General features: G+C 43.6%; 1 protein-coding gene across 4 annotated transcripts in view; it reads right to left on the bottom strand.

The window, feature by feature from the left end:
• PLXNA2 (plexin A2) overlaps window positions 1-20,175 on the bottom strand; it is a 279,919-nt gene that overhangs the window by 25,392 nt on the left and 234,352 nt on the right. For all 4 annotated transcript variants that reach the window (XM_069945090.1, XM_069945091.1, XM_069945092.1 and 1 more), the window contains 6 exons: window positions 12,926-13,019; window positions 12,268-12,507; window positions 12,025-12,168; window positions 10,332-10,566; window positions 5,343-5,485; window positions 2,513-2,781 (listed from right to left, as the gene is read on the bottom strand). In XM_069945090.1, coding sequence (XP_069801191.1) covers window positions 2,513-2,781; window positions 5,343-5,485; window positions 10,332-10,566; window positions 12,025-12,168; window positions 12,268-12,507; window positions 12,926-13,019 — 1,125 coding nt within the window. The remainder of the gene's footprint in view (window positions 1-2,512; window positions 2,782-5,342; window positions 5,486-10,331; window positions 10,567-12,024; window positions 12,169-12,267; window positions 12,508-12,925; window positions 13,020-20,175) is intronic.

Genomic DNA, 20,175 nt, shown 5'->3' with positions numbered 1-20,175 from the left:
CTAATCTGGTAAGTGTCCTTCCTGTGCGGCCGGCTCTTATATGGACGGCCATACCTGCTGCTAATCTGGTAAATGTCCTTCCTGTGCGGCCGGGTGTTATATGGACGGCCATACCTGCTGCTAATCTGGTAAGTGTCCTTCCTGTGCGGCCGGGTGTTATATGGACGGCCATACCTGCTGCTAATCTGGTAAGTGTCCTTCCTGTGCGGCCGGGTGTTATATGGACGGCCATACCTGCTGCTAATCTGGTAAGTGTCCTTCCTGTGCGGCCGGCTCTTATATGGACGGCCATACCTGCTGCTAATCTGGTAAGTGTCCTTCCTGTGCGGCCGGCTCTTATATGGACGGCCATACCTGCTGCTAATCTGGTAAGTGTCCTTCCTGTGCGGCCGGCCGTTATATGGACGGCCATACCTGCTGCTAATCTGGTAATTGTCCTTCCTGTGCGGCCGGGTGTTATATGGACGGCCATACCTGCTGCTAATCTGGTAAGTGTCCTTCCTGTGCGGCCGGGTGTTATATGGACGGCCATACCTGCTGCTAATCTGGTAAGTGTCCTTCCTGTGCGGCCGGGTGTTATATGGACGGCCATACCTGCTGCTAATCTGGTAAGTGTCCTTCCTGTGCGGCCGGGTGTTATATGGACGGCCATAACTGCTGCTAATCTGGTAAGTGTCCTTCCTGTGCGGCCGGCCGTTATATGGACGGCCATACCTGCTGCTGATCTGGTAAGTGTCCTTCCTGTGCGGCCGGCTCTTATATGGACGGCCATACCTGCTGCTAATCTGTAAGTGTCCTTCCTGTGCGGCCGGCTCTTATATGGACGGCCATACCTGCTGCTGATCTGGTAAGTGTCCTTCCTGTGCGGCCGGCTCTTATATGGACGGCCATACCTGCTGCTAATCTGGTAAATGTCCCTCCTGAGCGGCCGGGTGTTATATGGACGGCCATACCTGCTGCTAATCTGGTAAGTGTCCTTCCTGTGCGGCCGGCTCTTATATGGACGGCCATACCTGCTGTTAATCTGGTAAGTGTCCTTCCTGTGCGGCTGGGTGTTATATGGACGGCCATACCTGCTGCTAATCTGGTAAGTGTCCTTTCTGTGCGGCCGGGTGTTATATGGACGGCCATACCTGCTGCTAATCTGGTAAGTGTCCTTCCTGTGCGGCCGGGTGTTATATGGACGGCCATACCTGCTGCTAATCTGGTAAGTGTCCTTCCTGTGCGGCCGGCCGTTATATATTATATATTACCTGCTGCTAATCTGGTAGTCTGCCTCCTTGCTGGGCGCTATGACACTGGAAATGTATAATCAGTAGCCAAGCAGGAGCGCTCAGGAACCGTGTTATCCGCACATCACTGCTGAAAGCTGGAGGGACGCCAGGAGGTTATCACCGCCACTTTAATTGTAAAAATTTAAATGAGAACATGAATGCGTTACAATAAGTATTAGCGTGTGCGGAGGAAGCTTTTGTCAAGATTGCATTCTTGCTGTGAAGCACTTGGCTGCTTATAAAGTCAATTGAAGCCACTAATAACCTACCTGTACAGACGGGGGCAGTGCCAGTAACCTACACCGGAGCCCCGGCATCCTGACCCGCTTATCCTGGGCCATCATTAACAACAACTCTTTATGTTACAGTTTGCGCTAGATAGGCGATCGTTTACTGGGCCTATTAGATGACCCGATAATCGGGCAGTAAGGGCTGCATGGACATCGTTAGCAATGTCCATGCAGTCCTTGCCCAAACACTTTATACATTACCTCTCCTTGCTCCCGATCTTCTCTCCTGTGCTACACAGCTTCCCAGGCCCGGCGGCAGCAGCAGCATCTGAGCAGTCTGTCAGCTGACAGGTTGCTCAGCCAGTCATAGGCCGGGTCCGCCGAGGCCTGTGATTTGCTGAGCAGTCTGTAGGCCGCGCATCGCTATAACACGTATCGATGCGCGGGCGGCTCCCGACGAATTTAGGTCCAAACCTAAACCAACGATCAGCCGATGATCGTTTCATCGACTGATTGTTGTCTCTATTACACAGATTTGGCCGATTATCGCTCTGTGTAATAGGGCTGTCTAGTTGATCTTTTGCCCAATCCCATAAGAGTGCTTCCAGCTAGAATTGCGTCAGTCAGCTGACCTACCATCTGAGATCATGTGTGTATCTTACCGCGACACAGGAAAGGACTGGGTTTTACATGACTGTGCAAGTCTCGTGGATCCGCTGCCCTCTAGTACTTCTCATCCTCAATGACGTTACATGGACATCCATGAGGGTGAGTGTACATATTATTTATGCTTCTGCTTCGCCTGTTATCGGTTCGTACTTTTTGTCCTGGCGACAGTGTTATTTACTCTGTTCACCAGGATATCACTTCACCAGCTGCACACATTGATTTGGATGAATAGTGAAATCACAGGGGTAAGCCGATCTTATAACTACTGTGAGACGTTAGCATACGAGGAAGAACCAGAGGCAATTGTTGTGTAACAGCTTACATGGTCCCCATCCTTACCTGCGTAATAGCAGCTTGGGGTGATTCTTGTTCTCCAGGTTCTTCTCAATCAGGTCGGAAAGCAGCTGCTTCAGGACATCTGTGGCGTATTCCAGCTTCCCCTGCAGAGCCGTCATGATGAGGGAAGCCACGTTTCCTCTGTCCCGCATGGAAAAACTACGCTGCATCTCCAGGGTGCGGATGAAAGTCAGCAGGAAAACCTTGTTGTTGATCAGCTGAGCAAAAAGCTTCAAGGCTTTCTCCACACTTTGTTGTCCATTGCCTTGAACCTAAAGAAATGGCAGTAGAGAATGAGATACTTTTGAGACTACTGTTAAAAGGGGTACTCCGGCAAAAATATTTTCCATTCAAATCAACTGGTTTCAGAAAGTTATAGAAATTTGTAATTTATTTCTATTTAAAGATCTCCAGTCTTCCAGTACTTATCAGCTGCTGTATGTCCTTCAGGAAGTGGTGTATTCTCTCCAGTCTGCCACAGTCTGCTCTCTGCTGCCACCTCTGTCCATGTCAGGAACTGTCCAGAGCAGGAGAGGTTTTCTATGTGGATTTGCTGCTGCTCTGGACAGTTCCTGACATGGACGGAGGTGGCAGCAGAGAGCACTGTGTCAGACTGGAAAGAATACACCACTTCCTGCAGGACATACAGCAGCTGATAAGTACTGGAAGACTGGAGATTTTTTAAAAAGTAAATTACAAATTTGTATAATGTTCAGAAACTAGTTGATTTGAAAGAAAATGAATTTCGCGCCAAAGTTCAAATTCAAAATTATAACTTGTTTTTAGGCCACTAAAAAATAAAATACTTTTCATTGGCAAAGTAACCATACGTGTGTGTGTGTGTGTGTGTGTGTGTGTGTGTGTGTGTGTGTGTGTGTGTGTGTGTGTGTATATATATATATATATATATATATATATATATATATATATATTTTTATTTTTTTTAAGAAAAAAAGTAGTTGTATGAATGGCAACGTAAAACAACATTTTTTATTTAAAGCTCATGTGGAGTGATGCCATACAGCAGACGCTCAGCTGCCTTCAGCAATACTATGCGTTCCCCTTGCCGTGTGCAGCTGACGACAGCTCCAATGTTGTGCAATGAGAAGGCCCTATCTAGCTGCGCTCCATCCTCTCCATGCATAATCCAGCATGTCTTCCTGCTGCCACCTCTCTGCCTTCCCCATGTGACTATCTGGCCCCCTCTTATCTCTGCCTCCCCTGAGACACATCTAATATGAGGCCATTACCTTCCCTGGAATTCATTACCGGCATCTTTGCACCGGCTCCCGGCTCGGCTGCAGTCCATCACGGTGGGTCAATGACCCGTAGCTGTTCTGAGACAGAGAGTTAACAGAAAACAGCCTGCGCCGGTAGCCAGAAAGATTCTGTCTGAAATACGCTGCCGCCTGTGTATGCCAAGCTGCCTAGTAATTCAGGCAGAGTATATACATGGCAGTAATGAAGCCAAAGGATGGGGCGCAGAACACTGCAGGACATGGATACCCATCTCTAACAATACACAGCTATACTAACTACCACAGTCACGTATATACCATAGTCACGTCACATCATATAGGGCAGCCATACATTGTAGATTAGGAATAGTAAGCAGCGCTAATATATATATGTATGTATATATATATATATATATATATATATATATATGTGTGTATATATATATACAGTCTGAAAAGGAAAACATAGAAATAGCACCATGAATGCTCTGGAGTCCTTTATCCTTTGTAACAACAACCTACAAGTAGAGCTGAGCGATAAAAAGAATTTAATAATTTTTTTTTTTTATATTATGCATTCAATACTATTTTCTTGGTGTTTGAATCTGTAATACCCCCCCCCCCCCCACACACACACACACACAAGGGAAGTGCCCCTGTACTAAGCCCCCCCACTGAAGTTCATCTCCCCAGGAGTGAGTCCCCTTGTAGGTGAGCCTCCTGTACATAATTCCCCCTTTGGGCAATTCTCTTGTACTAAGAACTGGTTGCTGGGCAGTCACAAGAATGATTGGCAGGGCAGGGAGCCAATGGCAATATGTTAGATATAGTAATATGAGATATAGTAAATTGTAATATTATTTATTATTATGAACCATTCCTGTGTCCTTTTGAGTGTCAGCTCTGCACCATTATCCTGCTATAGGACCCATTTGGCTCAGTTCAGACCCAGTCTTCTTACACTCAGGAGAACCTGTCACTCGCTCTGATAATCCTCTGATTCCATTGTTCCTGTAACATATTCAGGGCCTCCAGTCCCAGGGGCGGCAGAACAGCCCTGCAGTATTATGCATCTTCCACCATATGTAGGATGCAGTGTTATTTATAGACCTTTATGGAATATTTTCCCAGAAGGATCATGGTTTATCTATAAAGCTTTTGGCAGAGTTCATTTGCCCTTTTAAAGGGTTACTCCGGAGGAAAAAAAATGTCTTCAAATCAGCTGCAGAGCAGTAACAAATCCCCATAAAAAAGATCTCCTGCTCTGGACAGTTCCTGACATGGACAGAGGTGGCAGCAGAGATCACTGTGTCAGACTGGAGAGAATACACCACTTCCTGCAGGACACACAGCAGCTGATAAGTACCAGAAGACTGGAGATTTTTAAATAGAAGAAAATGACAAATCTCTGTCTCTTTCTGACACCAGTTGATTTGAAAGAAGTTTTTTCTGTGTGATGAGAGAACACTTTAAGCATGTGCTTAGCTAGACACTTATCATTGGGAAACTAAAAAAAAAAAAGTGATAGCTAAGGATATACAACAAATATTTTGAACCCAACAATCGAAAATAATTTTTTTTTTTGCAAGTCTAACCTCCAATTCTCGAAGCACAGGATGATCCTCTATTCCAGGAAAAAGCACTCTCATGGCGTAGGTGGGATAATCCAGGTAAGGAATGCCGGAGCGATCTAGGTCACTGGTTAATTCATTGATGTCAGTCTGTAATTCTGCGAAAGCTGCAAATAAGAGAGAATACATCAGTCTGCATGGGGGGATCCCAACACAGAGGGAAGAGGAGCAGGAGACCCACTTTAGCTATTACTCATATATAAGATATATCAATGACTAGAGGACGGGTGTAGATTATTAACCTAAAAGTAAAGTAAAAACAAACCTTTATAAGTTAGTAAGTAGAAAAAAAGCTGGAATTGGTAAATTTAAAAAAGTGTGACACTTAAAGGGGAACTCTGGTGAATTTTAATTTTTCTTTCAAATGAACTGGCATCAGAAAGTTATAAATATTTGTGATATACGTCTATTTAAAAAAAAAAAAAAAAAAACAGTCTTCCAGTACTTATCAGCTGCTATATGTCCTGCAGGAAGTGGTGTATTCTCTCCAGTCTGACACAGTGCTCTCTGCTGCCACCTCTGTCCATGTCAGGAACTGTCAAGAGCAGCAGCAAATCTCCATAAAAAACCTCTCCTGCTCTTTACAGTTCCTGACATGGACAGAGGTGGCAGCAAAGAGCGCTGTGTCACACCGAAAATATACTACTTCCTGTGGGACATACAGCAGCTGATAAGTACTGGAAGACTGGAGATTTTAAAATAGAAGTGAATTACAAATCTATATAACTTTCTGCTGCTACTTCATTCAAAAAATTCATTTGAGTACCCCTTTAACCTTCTTAATATAGTTTCAGTTTGAGTTTCATTATCCCATGTGCAAATGGATACTCTCAATACAAAGGCCATAGCAAGGCTCCTTCTCTTGGTCCTAGCACTATGTGAGTGTTCTTGCAGGGAACGATTGGTGAGTGCCGCACTCTTTTTTGACTTCCTATTTTTATTTTTTATCTCGGATATATGGAGTGAACACCGCTCTGGAGATTTATGCCTCTGTTTGTTTGTCTGCTTGAATGCAACGTGTAGCGACAATTGATTTCTTTTCATATGAGCGACTATGTTAGTTATCCTTACAGAGAGCGCACAATAAATAGAAGAATGCCGATATCTATGTAAGGAAAAGCTATGTATCAGGCCCTGTGCCCGTCTACCTCCTGATTTACACCGGCCTTACTATAAGCCTCTGCTATAGGACGATCCCGCAGAGGTTTCAGCCCTCCAAGGAACGTTCGGATTTTGCTCCATGTACGTAAAGCAGAATAGCAGCTTCCGTGTTTAGTTTTGGCTTATAAATACTTATAAATTTACTTTTACTAATCCTATTATAAGCTCTGCAGCTAACCAGGAGACAATGCTCTCTGTTATGTAACAATTCAGTCAGTATAATATCACTGTGCGGTTACAGAGGGTTCGGTGCTGTGTGACAGAAGAGCTGACCATACAATGCAAGCACCCCAGAATCCTCTGCTACTGAATGTGGGTGTGCAGCAGCTGTACACATGGGCAATGAAGGGAGACACCTAGTGGTCGTATGTATAATGTTGATTTAAACATAGAAAACTAATTTAAAAAAAATAAATAAAAAAAAAGTATATTGCAAAACTGCTTGTGATCCCAACCTCTATCGATTTATTAAAAAAAAAAAAAAAAATTGCAAAAAGGTACACTGTCAAAAAACAAGTTAGTCAAGGTTTAGGTTTGTCTGAAATCTAGATGTCGCTGATGTTATTGTAGGTTTAGTGTGTGAAAAAGCAAAAATCATTATATTATATTTATATTTATTTACATTATATTTTATTATAACTATATACAGTATATGACTTACTATATGATGGCTATATATAACTATATACAGTATATGATTTACTATATGATGGCTATATATAACTATATACAGTATATGACTATACCATGGTTATATATAACTATATACAGTATATAACTATACCATGGCTATATATAACTATATACAGTATATCACTAAATCATGGCTATATATATAAGTATATAGAGTATATGACTATACCATGGCTATATATAAATATATAACTATATACAGTATATGACTATAACTATACCATGGCTATATATAACTATATACAGTATATGACTATACCATGGCTATATACAGTATAACTATATACAGTAAATTACTATACCATGGCTATATATAACTATATACAGTATATGACTATACCATGGCTATGTATAACTATATACAGTATATGACTATCCCATGGCTATATATAACTATATACAGTATATGACTATACCATGGGTGTATATATAACTATATACAGTATATAACTATACCATGGCTATATATAACTATATACAGTATATGACTATCCCATGGCTATATATAACTATATACAGTATATGACTATACCATGGCTATGTATAACTATATACAGTATATGACTATACCATGGCTATATACAGTATAACTATATACAGTATATGACTATACCATGGCTATATATATATATATATATATATATATATATATATATATATATATATATATATATAAAACTATATACAGTATATGACTATACCACGGCTATATATAACTATATACAGTATATGACTATACCATGGCTATATATAACTATATACAGTATATGACTATACCATGGCTATATATAACTATATACAGTATATGACTATACCATGGCTATATACAGTATAACTATATACAGTATATGACTATATATATATATATATATATATATATATATATATATATATATATATATAACTATATAACTATACCACGGCTATATATAACTATATACAGTATATGACTATCCCATGGCTATATATAACTATATACAGTATATGACTATACCATGGGTGTATATATAACTATATACAGTATATAACTATACCATGGCTATATATAATTATATACAGTATATGACTATACCACGGCTATATATAACTATATACAGTATATGACTATCCCATGGCTATATATAATTATATACAGTATATGACTATACCACGGCTATATATAACTATATACAGTATATGACTATCCCATGGCTATATATAACTATATACAGCATATAACTATACCACGGCTATATATAACTATATACAGTATATGACTATCCCATGGCTATATATAATTATATACAGTATATGACTATCCCATGGCTATATATAACTATATACAGTATATGACTATACCATGGCTATATACAGTATAACTATATACAGTATATGACTATACCATGGCGCTATATATATATATATATATATATATAACTATATACAGTATATGACTATACCACGGCTATATATAACTATATACAGTATATGACTATCCCACGGCTATATATAACTATATACAGTATATGACTATCCCATGGCTATATATAACTATATACAGTATATGACTATCCCATGGCTATATATAACTATATACAGTATATGACTATCTCATGGCTATATATAATTATATACAGTATATGACTATACCATGGCTATATACAGTATAACTATATACAGTATATGACTATCATGGGTGTATATATAACTATATACTGTATGAGACTATAACTATATGATGGCCAAAGCAAAGATGGACAAAATTCTAACATGTACTGGACGTTATTGTTACCTAAAAGAAAACAATAGAGTTGCCATTCTCTGTCTAGCCAAACCCCATGTAAACGCTCGGCCTTGGGTATACAGACATATAACCAGGATTTTAGTAGCAAAGAGCAGAGAGAGAGCTGGTGCTGTGTAGCCTGACTATATAGGTGCCAAGGAAGCCTCTTCTGTCTGATCTCCGTCACAAATCCTCTAAGTATCCCAGCTGCCTAACACTGAGTAGTAATACAACGTCCATGTGTTGCCATCTTTATCTAACCTCTGCCCATTGCGCATTAGTCCAGGGTCGGCCATATTATAGTTACAGACAGCAGATGGCAGCTATTTATCCACTTGTTGTGTGTCCAGTGAAATGTATACACGTCCCAGGCCGGGGATCAGCTGCCGAAACAAAAACCCTTTTACATGTTTTGACTGTTGTTCGGCTTAACGGAACATGTGCAAAAACAATGGAAGACAAATGCGATAGGGCGATCCCATCCGCGGAGCTAACTCAATGGTACATTAATTGTCAGGCCCAAAGTCTCCTTCCATCAACCTCTGACCCCGGCGCTGGAATGTGCGACCCTCTGAGCCGGGCGTCCCAGAAAAAAAAGGGTTAACGCCACAGAATCATAATAATAACTCGAGACGTCTGCAGGATTTCGCATTGTAAGGTCCCTATTCCACGGGATGACTATCGTTCGAAAAATCGTTAGATCGTTTTGTGTACTAGCAGACAACGATTGAACGTCCAACGAGAAATCATTGGTTGTTTGATAGAATTTGGACCTATTTTTATCGTTGATCGTTCGCACATTGTTCTGTGTAATAAGATGTCGTTCGGTTGTTCGCAGTGGAGACGACAGGACGACCAAAGGAACGATTGTAACAATCACTGTTCCGTATAATTAGGTTAACGATTTCACGTTGTTCGCCATTGTGGTAATTTAAGATGTTTTAAGATGTTTTTTGTTGAAAAATTGCTTTGTGGAATAGGACCCTAGCTCTATGATTTGTAAGTCTCACTGCTTAGATGAAATAGTGGTCACAGATAGTATGGAGTGAACCTGTCAAAATGTTTAGGTTCTGCAACTTTATCCGAACCCGAGCACTGGGCGTTGACTCCCAGCAGCTGCAGAAGGTGGATGCCGCCCATGGCTACCAGGAAAACATGGATACAGCCATAGGCCATAGGCTGTGTGCATGTTTTACAGGACTTCCTAGAGCGGCATCAGACTTCTGCTGCCGCCAGGAATCAAACGATGAGTGGTCGAGTTTGGATAAAGTTGCAGAACCCGAACAGGTTCACTGGTCACCAGTTACAGACTTATTTACAGGCTTCTCAATACTCACCTTCTTTACATTCGAGGGCCACCCGGGACTCCAGGTTGTCCATCTGCATCTGCAGCCTTTTCAGTGTGAGATCATTCTCTCTGGATTTGCGTTTGTATGCGATAAGCACAATGATGACGATGATGAGGAGGAGGCTTCCACCAGCAGCTATGCTGACAATGGCAGGAAGGGTCAGGAGGCTGTCGGATATCACATTGATAGACCCAGGTGAGAAGACCATTCCTCCGACATGAACCTAGCACGAGACAGAAAAGTCTTTGAATATACAGTGATGACGATGATGTCTGTATGTGAGGAATCTCCCACCCGTATAATAGTCTCAGGAGCATGAAGCATACAGCGGCAAATATATCACCATGATACAAGTCACCCAAAGTGTCATCTAACTCCTAATAATACAAACACATGTCCAGAATAAAGCACAGAGCTCAGGTGATGTAAGACAACAGGACAGTGCAAAGAAATCAGGGGAAATGTACAAGGGACAGATTTTTTTTTAATTTTTTGCACAGATTTGCACATGGAAAACCTGCACATTGTTGCAACGTTCATGCCCGCACCGTGGAGATTTTCCATGCTGATATTACCCACAGCCCAGATTTGTACATCCAATTTCTTCTATGGTTCGGGCAAGGATTTGTTGTACCTTAGATTATGCCAACTGACTTCAATGGAAGTGACCAACCTGCAAACACAACCTATGGTGGCGGATTCTGCTGTGTATTATATGTGCCCTATAGGTCACATATCAGTACACAGAGCAGGGAGGCCTTTTTTTTTTTTTTTTTTTTTTTTAGCTTTCTGCAATTTTTTGACAGCAATCCCTTGGCTGAGGTAGCCCTAGGCAATGGATACTGTACACGGCCTCACAGGGACACTGAAGGTCGCTGCAGCTTTGAGCAGTTGCACTGATTTTTACCATAGACTGTTACGGCAGGACCTGTGGCCTCTATAAAATAAAAAAACTTTCAAAGTCATTACCTGCGGAGAGGTCTGCTCCACAGTCTGGATTTTGCTGTTTTTTTTGCTAGGCCCTGCTGTTTCTTACAGCTATCTGCATGTCTTCTATTACAAGGTATAAAGCGGTGCTGCACACATGACACTGCTACTGAGTGACCTTTCTGCTATGTTCCTCCATAAAAACTATCTGCTGCCCAGCATGAGAAACACAATCCTTCAGTGGGGAGTGGAATAAGACAAGGAGCAGTGAAGATCAGAGGGGGAAGTGAGAGAAGATAACTAGTGATGATAGTACGGCCAGGAACTAAACACCAGAAACATGATCATGTGACATTAGTAAGTAATACATCTACATGCGTGAAAATGTTGAAATATCAAACAACCCCTTTAAAGGAGAACTCCGGGCTGGGGGGATTTTTGGTGCTGAGGGGGTGGGGGTGTAGGATGAAAGATGTAACATGCTCACACCTCCCCCGCTCCAGCATTGATGTGAGTATCCTGCAGCTCCGATCCCCTGGTCCCGGACGCTTCTGGGTCTGAGTTGGGCTGTGATGTGTTAGGCCCGCTCAGCCAGTCAGCGGCCATAGAAGGGGTCCCGCCTTATCCGCTGACTGACTGAGTGGGCCTAACATATCACAGCCCAGGTCCCCACTCTTTCATCCTCCCCAGTACTCTGCCAAATATCACCCCAGCCCGGAGTTCTCCTTTACAAATGTTGACAGTAGAAACTTACAGTGACTTTGTGTTGCCCGGTGAGGTTAGGCGACTCGCAGAGGAGTTGTGTCTCCGATACAGTGACGGCACATGGAGTATCACCAATCAGCACAGTGTAATTCAGCTTGACGCCTCCTGGAGCCGGCGGACAGAGGTTCTTCCCCTATAGAGAAGCACAGGTAGCTGTAGTGTTACTATTTACAGATGATCACAGGTCATCCTGTACTGTATATTACCCCCCTTCTGCCCACTGGCCTCTAACCTTCAGTATTATAGGAGATCCCGGCTTCTGCTCCAGGACGCCTGTGGTGCTCAGGAGCTCGAAGGTCGGGTTGGGGTAATAGATGAATTTGGTGTTGTTGAAGATCAGTAATGACTGTACATTATTGAAGATGAAGCCAAACTCATCTGGTGTCTCTACAGCGTCCAGGCCCGGGCGATACTCCGGTGTGAGAGCAGGAGCCCAGCATGTCAGACAGGTGGCATTTACATTCTTACACACCTGACCAGATTAAAAAAAAAAAAAAGCAATGAGAATAAAAAAAATATATACGCAGTGGTTAAATAGAATGAATAAAAGCTCTTCAGATGCCCACTATGTAGTCACAGTAACTGCATGTGACTCTGCAACAATAGGTACAAAGGAACAGCAGAAAATCCCATCCCCACCTATACCGCTCATGGACACTAGGTGGCGCTATGCTCTCTAAAACCTAGACAACAAGCGAGACAATGACCTAACAGCAGTGACCTTGTCAGAGAACAATAAACATGATCAAAGGTGTCCCGTTTTCTTTACAAATTATTTTCTTTTCGGTAGTTTTCAGATCATATTTTCTTGATGTTTTGGTGTAATTCTAGCAAGGAAAAACATAAGTCTTTCGCTATAAGAAAGAGTTGTTTGCCTGCCAGGCACATACGTTTACAGATTCCTTGCCGTTATACTTCACACGGATTCTCGGCTCCTGGATGATGTCAAGGTTGGTACCAATGACAGTCAGGGAAGTGTGACCACTGCGGACGAGAAAAAACAAACAAAAAAATACGGGCGATTAGTTCAGGCTATCGGATGAGAAACTGGTGCAACAAATACAACATATATACTGGATAGTGTATAACAGAGAGGTAAGGGGTCAGACATCTCTGCATATTTTGGCTCTATTCCTTCTCCTGGTTTCTATAGATCAGGGATAGGGAACCTGGGTGCTCCATCAACTCCCATCATGCCCAAACATGACCATTCGGAGCTCCCATGCTCTGCTCATGTTCTCCCTCCATGCCTGCACACAGACCGGCTCTTCCTAGTGTGGTATAAGAGATGTGCTGTGTCCCCCCACATGCTGCTCCCTCCTCATTGTCCGTTATGTCCGTATTATTGTAGATGTATTCTGGCTGAGCACACAAGCCGTCACAGTGTCCAAACTTCCTCCGGCTTATGACATCCACAGAGGTTACAGACATGGTGTCACAGTGCAGCCTGTCCCCAATGGTGTCACAAAACAGCCTGTCCCCAATGGTGTCACAGTGCAGCCTGTCCCCAATGGTGTCACAGTGCAGCCTGTCCCCAATGGTGTCACAGTGCAGCCTGTCCCCAATGGTGTCACAGTGCAGCCTGTCCCCAATGGTGTCACAGTGCAGCCTGTCCCCAATGGTGTCACAGTGCAGCCTGTCCCCAATGGTGTCACAGTGCAGCCTGTCCCCAATGGTGTCACAAAACAGCCTGTCCCCAATGGTGTCTCAGTACAGCCTGTCCCCAATGGTGTCACAGTGCAGCCTGTCCCCAATGGTGTCACAGTGCAGCCTGTCCCCAATGGTGTCACAGTGCAACCTGTCCCCAATAGTGTCAAAGTGCAGCCTGTCCCCAATGGTGTCACGGTGCAGCCTGTCCCCAATGGTGTCACCGTGCAGCCTGTCCCCAATGGTGTCACCGTGCAGTCTGTCCCCAATGGTGTCACAGTGCAGCCTGTCCCCAATGGTGTCACAGTGCAGCCTGTCCCCAATGGTGTCACAGTGCAGCCTGTCCCCAATGGTGTCACAGTGCAGCCTGTCCCCAATGGTGTCACAGTGCAGCCTGTCCCCAATGGTGTCACTGTGCAGCCTGTCCCCAATGGTGTCACAGTGCAGCCTGTCCCCAATGGTGTCACAGTGCAGTCTGTCCCCAATGGTGTCACAGTGCAGCCTGTCCCCAATGGTGTCACAGTGCACCCTGTCCCCAATGGTGTCACAAAGCAGCCTGTCCCCAATGGTGTCACAGTGCAGCCTGTCCCCAATGGTGTCACAGTGCAGTCTGTCCCCAATGGTGTCACAGTGCAGTCTGTCCCCAATGGTGTCACAGTGCAGCCTGTCCCCAATGGTGTCACAGTGCAGCCTGTCCCCAATGGTGTCACTGTGTAGCCTGTCCCCAATGGTGTCACAGTTCAGCCTGTAATGATGTCTGGCAACCTTGAAAAGTATCCTACTGCAGCCTTCAGCAACTATGAGATGCCAGTTAAAGGGGAAATAAGTCAAATCAACTAGTGTCAGAAAGTTATACCGATTTGTAATTTACTTCTATAAAAAAAAAAAACTCATCACCAATCTACAGCTACACCCCACATACTTATACCTCTTATAGCTGCACCCCATATATACATAACCCCATATATCTACATCCCATATATATACACTCCACCTACACCCCATATACCCACACCCCACATACCTTTAGCCCATATACCTACACCTCATATACCTGCACCTCATTTACCTACACCCCATATACCCACACCTCATATATCTACACACCACATACCTATACCCCTTATATCTGCACCCCATATACCTACACCCTAACCCCATATATCTACACCCCATATACCCACACCTCCTATACCTACACCCCATATATATATACACTCCACATACTTATACCCCATATACCTACACCCCATATACCTACTTCCCAACCCCATATATCTACACCCCATATACCCACACCTCCTATACCTACACCCCATATATATATATATATACTCCACATACCTATACCCCATATACCTACACCCCATATACCCACACCTTTTATACCTACACCCCATATAAGCCCACGTCATATACCTACACCCCATATACCACGACCCCATTAGCTGGGTGAATAACTGGTGGAGCTCTGTCATCATTGTGTAGTCCAGTCCATTGTTTTACAAAATACAATAAGACGTTATAGGATGCGCTCTGTGTCATTGTTAGTGCTGGGGTTACCATACCTACACCCCATATACCTGCCCCCCATTAGCTGATGTTACATTAGCTTGTTGTTAGTGCTGGGGTTACTATACCTGCCCCCCACTAGCTGATGTTACAGGATACAATAAGACGTTATAGGATGTGCTCTGTCATAGTTTAGTGCTGGGGTTACTATACCTACACCCCATATACCTGCCCCCCATTAGCTGATGTTACATTAGCTTGTTGTTAGTGCTGGGGTTACTATACCTGCCCCCCATTAGCTGATGTTACATTAGCTTGTTGTTAGTGCTGGGGTTACTATACCTGCCCCCCACTAGCTGATGTTACACCATACAATAAGATGTTATAGGATGAGCTCTATGCCATTGTTAGTGCTGGGGTTACTATACCTACACCCCATATACCTGCCCCCCACTAGCTGATGTTACATTAGCTTGTTGTTAGTGCTGGGGTTACTATACCTGCCCCCCACTAGCTGATGTTACACCATACAATAAGATGTTATAGGATGAGCTCTATGCCATTGTTAGTGCTGGGGTTACTATACCTACACCCCATATACCTGCCCCCCACTAGCTGATGTTACATTAGCTTGTTGTTAGTGCTGGGGTTACTATACCTGCCCCCCATTAGCTGATGTTACATTAGCTTGTTGTTAGTGCTGGGGTGACTGTATGACTGCAGTAAAATACAAGGTTACGTCTGAATTCTTTATCCTATAAAGGTGTCATATAGGGAGTGCAGCCTGAGAAGTGTATGACGGAGCCGGCCTCCCCATGTAGCCTCCATGCAGATCAATACCATTACAGTGCAGAACGCTGCCATCCCAGCTCCACGGCCACATTATCGCCGGCCACAATCAATGGCAACACTTGGGATCGATAGAATTTTGACGTGAGGATGTATATTTGCTGATATTTATTTGTACACTTTATGGGGCCATTATTCTGATTTACTCTCAGGAATACACAACGGGGACAGGAGGAAAACACCTGTGTAGCCCCTGCCAGCCGGCCGCCACTGCCACTACTAATTCTTCTGTGTAATGCCATATCACACCGCCATAAGCCGTGCCGTAGTTTATCAATATGTGACCTTCTCTTCCCTTATCTGCGGCCCGGCAGTGGTGAGAGGCCTCGTATCATACACATCTCTGCTATTCATTTGGGAGGATGAGCCATTCGCGGACCATGATAACCCCGCCGGATACACACACAGATTTCCAAGTGTTCCAGATTATTTCCTTCATACTAATAGTAGATCTTTGCTCGTGTATTATTCCTCACTATTAAAGGGGTACTCGGGCAAAAAAATGGTTTTCTTTGAATTCAACCAGTCAGAAAGTAATATAGATTTGTAATTTACGTCTATTTAAAAATCTCCAGTCTTACAGTACGTATCAGCTGGTGTATGTCCTGCAGGAAGTGGTGTATTCTCTGCAGTCTGACACAGTGCTCTCTGCTGCCACCTCTGTCCATGTCAGGGACTGTCCAGAGCAGGAGAGGTTTTCTATGGGGATTTGCTGCTGCTCTGGACAGTTCCTGACATGGACAGAGGTGGCAGCAGAGAGCACTGTGTCAGACTGGAGAGAATCCACCACTTCCTGCGGGACATACAGCAGCTGATAAGTACTGGAAGACTGGAGATTTTTAAATAGAAGTATATTACAAATCCATATAACTTTTAGCGCTCAGGGCTGAAGTAGGGGAGCAATATACAGGAGAAGTGTAACCTTTAATTCTCATTTTCAGCTCTCCTTTAAGCGTGACGCTTTATATGTATTCCATAACATGGAGGAAATGAAGAGACTAATGTTCAGGGATTTCACTGTGAAAATCTATAAATTCTTTATTTATTGAGACACGGTGAGGGGGACCGTATGAGGATGGAGAACATCCCCGGACCATACAAATGTGGCTGCAAACCTTCTCCAGAGGCGGCCGTGTGCAATGTAAAGGTCACCATGTAATTGCGCTGCCCCCGGGTTAAGGCTACAAGATGCCATGGGATGAGCAGACCCCAATCTCCCCCTCGTATCCATCCAGCGAGTGTAATGAGATTGTTAATGTGAAGAAATACATCATAAAAAGTGATGGATAAAAATGTGACGGCTACTTTCTAGGAGCACCTGTCACTGTGTGTTCAGCTATGGGCTAATAGCAGACAGGTTAAAGAGGTACTCCGGCTGAAATCTTTTTCTTTCAAATCAACTGGTGTCAGAAAGGGATACAGATTTGTAATTTACTTCTATTTAAAAATCTCCAGTCTTCCAGTACTTATCAGCTGCTGTATGTCCAACAGAAAGCTGTAGATTCCTTCCAGTCTGACACAGTGCTCTCTGCTGCCACCTCTGTCCATGTCAGGAACTGTCCAGAGCAGGGGAGGTTTTCTATGGGGATTTGTTACTACTCTGGACAGTTCCTGACATGGACAGAGGTGGCAGCAGAGAGCACTGTGTCACACTGGAAAGAATCAACCACTTCCTGCAGGACATAAAGCAGCTGATAAGTATGGGAAGACTGAAGATTTTTTAAACAGAATTTACAAAAAAACCTCACTGGAGTACCCCTTTAAACTAGGGACAGACATTGGGCTAAAGGTCTCTGGGAGGTGGGTCTATAGAATATACAGCAGATGGTGATAAAGTGCGTATTAGATGCTGCAGCCCTTTTACTGTAGCCTCCTTAAAGAAAACCATGTACAATCCCTTCAAATAGTGGCCTCCTATCAATGCAATATAAGTTATAGTATTGCTTAGCAGCAGTACACACACTAGGGCTGATGAGTTAGGTGCAACGGCCGCCTGCAAAGCCGATACCAAACCTATGGGGATCTCAGGAGGTGCACTGGTACTTGTGATGTCTATAAGGGTCAGGTTGTAAAAGTCATAAAAAATAGAAGTGTAGAGCATGTACGTATGTGTGTGTGTGTGTATATTATATATATATATATATATATATATATATATATATATATATATATATATATATATGTAAGGTCCAAGGTGCTCAGGAAGATCCACAAGCAATGGAAAATATGAGGAACTCAGGTGCTGATCAGGATTATTGGAGGTATAGTACCCCATTAACACTTTATTTAGCAGTCAACGTGTTTTGAGGATGATTCCTCTTCACCAAGTCACCAGGAATGTGGACCTGATGAAGAGGAATCATCTTTGAAACATGTTGGCTGCTGAATAAAGTGTTAATGGGGTACTACACCTCCCATCATGCCGATCAGCACCTCCGGGCGGGCGTCAGACAATTACAATTACTTTGTATAATGAGGGAAAACATATAAATGTGTTCTTGTTTATACGGCACCTCCAGCACCTCTTCCATTCAATCCTCCTGCCTGATGTATTAGGCGTGCGGGGTGACACATGGCAGCGCCCAATATGAATCACGCTGCCGCTCTATAGAGATGAAGCAGCCCGGCCGTCTCTCTCATCTGTAATAGCTGCCATCTCTGCTTTATGTTTGCACTTACAGACACATTTGGTTTTGTTCCAAACTATTTGGGAATCTTTATATCTTTCACAGTCATTTAGCTTTTTGGTTTTGTGAAAAAAATAATAATAATAATAATTACAAATAAATAACAAATGAGTAACAGTCACATGACTCAGACCATTCATTCTGGGAGCCAGCAAGATGCAGATGAAGGCGGCAGGAACATGGAAACCCGTCCAGGAACAAGATGGGAATAGCAGCTGTAATAGTAAGGTCTAGACCAGGGAACCTGCCACCCTCCAGCTGTTAAAAACTACAACTCCCCATATGCATGGACAGCCAAAGCTTTAGCTGTCCAGGCATGATGGGAGTTGTAGTTCTGCAACAGCTGGAGGTCCTAGGATCCCTACCCGTGTCCTAGACCATAATGTTGCACAACACCATTCCAGTTTTGTCTGCTGAATAGAAGTGGTTTTATAGAAACCTTGTGGTTAAAGGGGTTCTCCGGTGCTACAAAAACATGACCGCTTTCTTTCAGAGACAGCGCTGCTCTTGTCTCAACTTTGGCTACAGGTTTTGCAACTCATTTCTATTGAAGTGAATGGATCTTAATTGCAAAACCGCATCTGACCTAAAGACAAGAGCTGTGCTGTTTCTGAAAGAAAACGGCCATGTTTTTTTTCAACACTGGATAACCCCTTTAAAACAGAAGTCCCACGGAAGTACATAAACTGCAGGCAGACTAAACTCCCCCGTCCCTGTGCCTCGGTAGCGCCACTCCTGGGTCCCATTCACATCAGCTGGTGACCCCTGGGAAACATGTACATGCAAAAGAAGAGCCCATGGAGCCTCATCAAAGAGTTTCGAAACACAGGACTAGCCAGACATCCCTCCGGGAAGGACCCAGCTAAGGGGCAGCTCCTGTAGGGAAACCACCAAAACCACCATATTAAGTGGCCCTACAAGTCAATGTAATGACAAGGGAAAAACCAAGACCAGGTATCCATCCACAGACAGCTGTTTTGGGGTGTTGCCCCTCATCAGTGTGGATCAGGATAGGTGGGAGCAATGCCTAGTAGAGCCGTCCTGTGTTTCGAGACTCTTTGATGAGGCTCCACGGGCTCCTTTTTTTGCTTGTTCATGTTTCCCAGGGGGCAATGCACCTAACACTTCACTGCATTGAGCGCTTTCACTAGCAGCCGGCAGAGTTATCGTTTGGCTGTTCTCCCTGAGATCAGTGATATGTTTCTCATATGGCTCTACTAGGCATTGCTCCCACCTAGCCAGAATCCTGCTCCACACTGATGAGGGGCAACACCCCGAAACAGCTGTCTGTGGATGGATACCTGGCCTTGATTTTCCCTTGTCATAACATTGACTTATAGGGCCACTTAATATGGTGATTTCCTTACAGGAGCCGCCCCTTGGCTGGGTCCTTCCCGGAGGGATATCTGGCTAGTCCTGTGTTTCGAGGCTCTTCGATGAGGCTC

The sequence above is a fragment of the Dendropsophus ebraccatus genome, chromosome 11, assembly GCF_027789765.1.
Source record: "Dendropsophus ebraccatus isolate aDenEbr1 chromosome 11, aDenEbr1.pat, whole genome shotgun sequence".
Classification (NCBI taxonomy): Eukaryota; Metazoa; Chordata; class Amphibia; order Anura; family Hylidae; genus Dendropsophus; species Dendropsophus ebraccatus.
The sequence above is the reverse complement of the archived record's forward strand: the minus strand, read 5'-3'. Positions and strand labels throughout refer to the sequence as shown.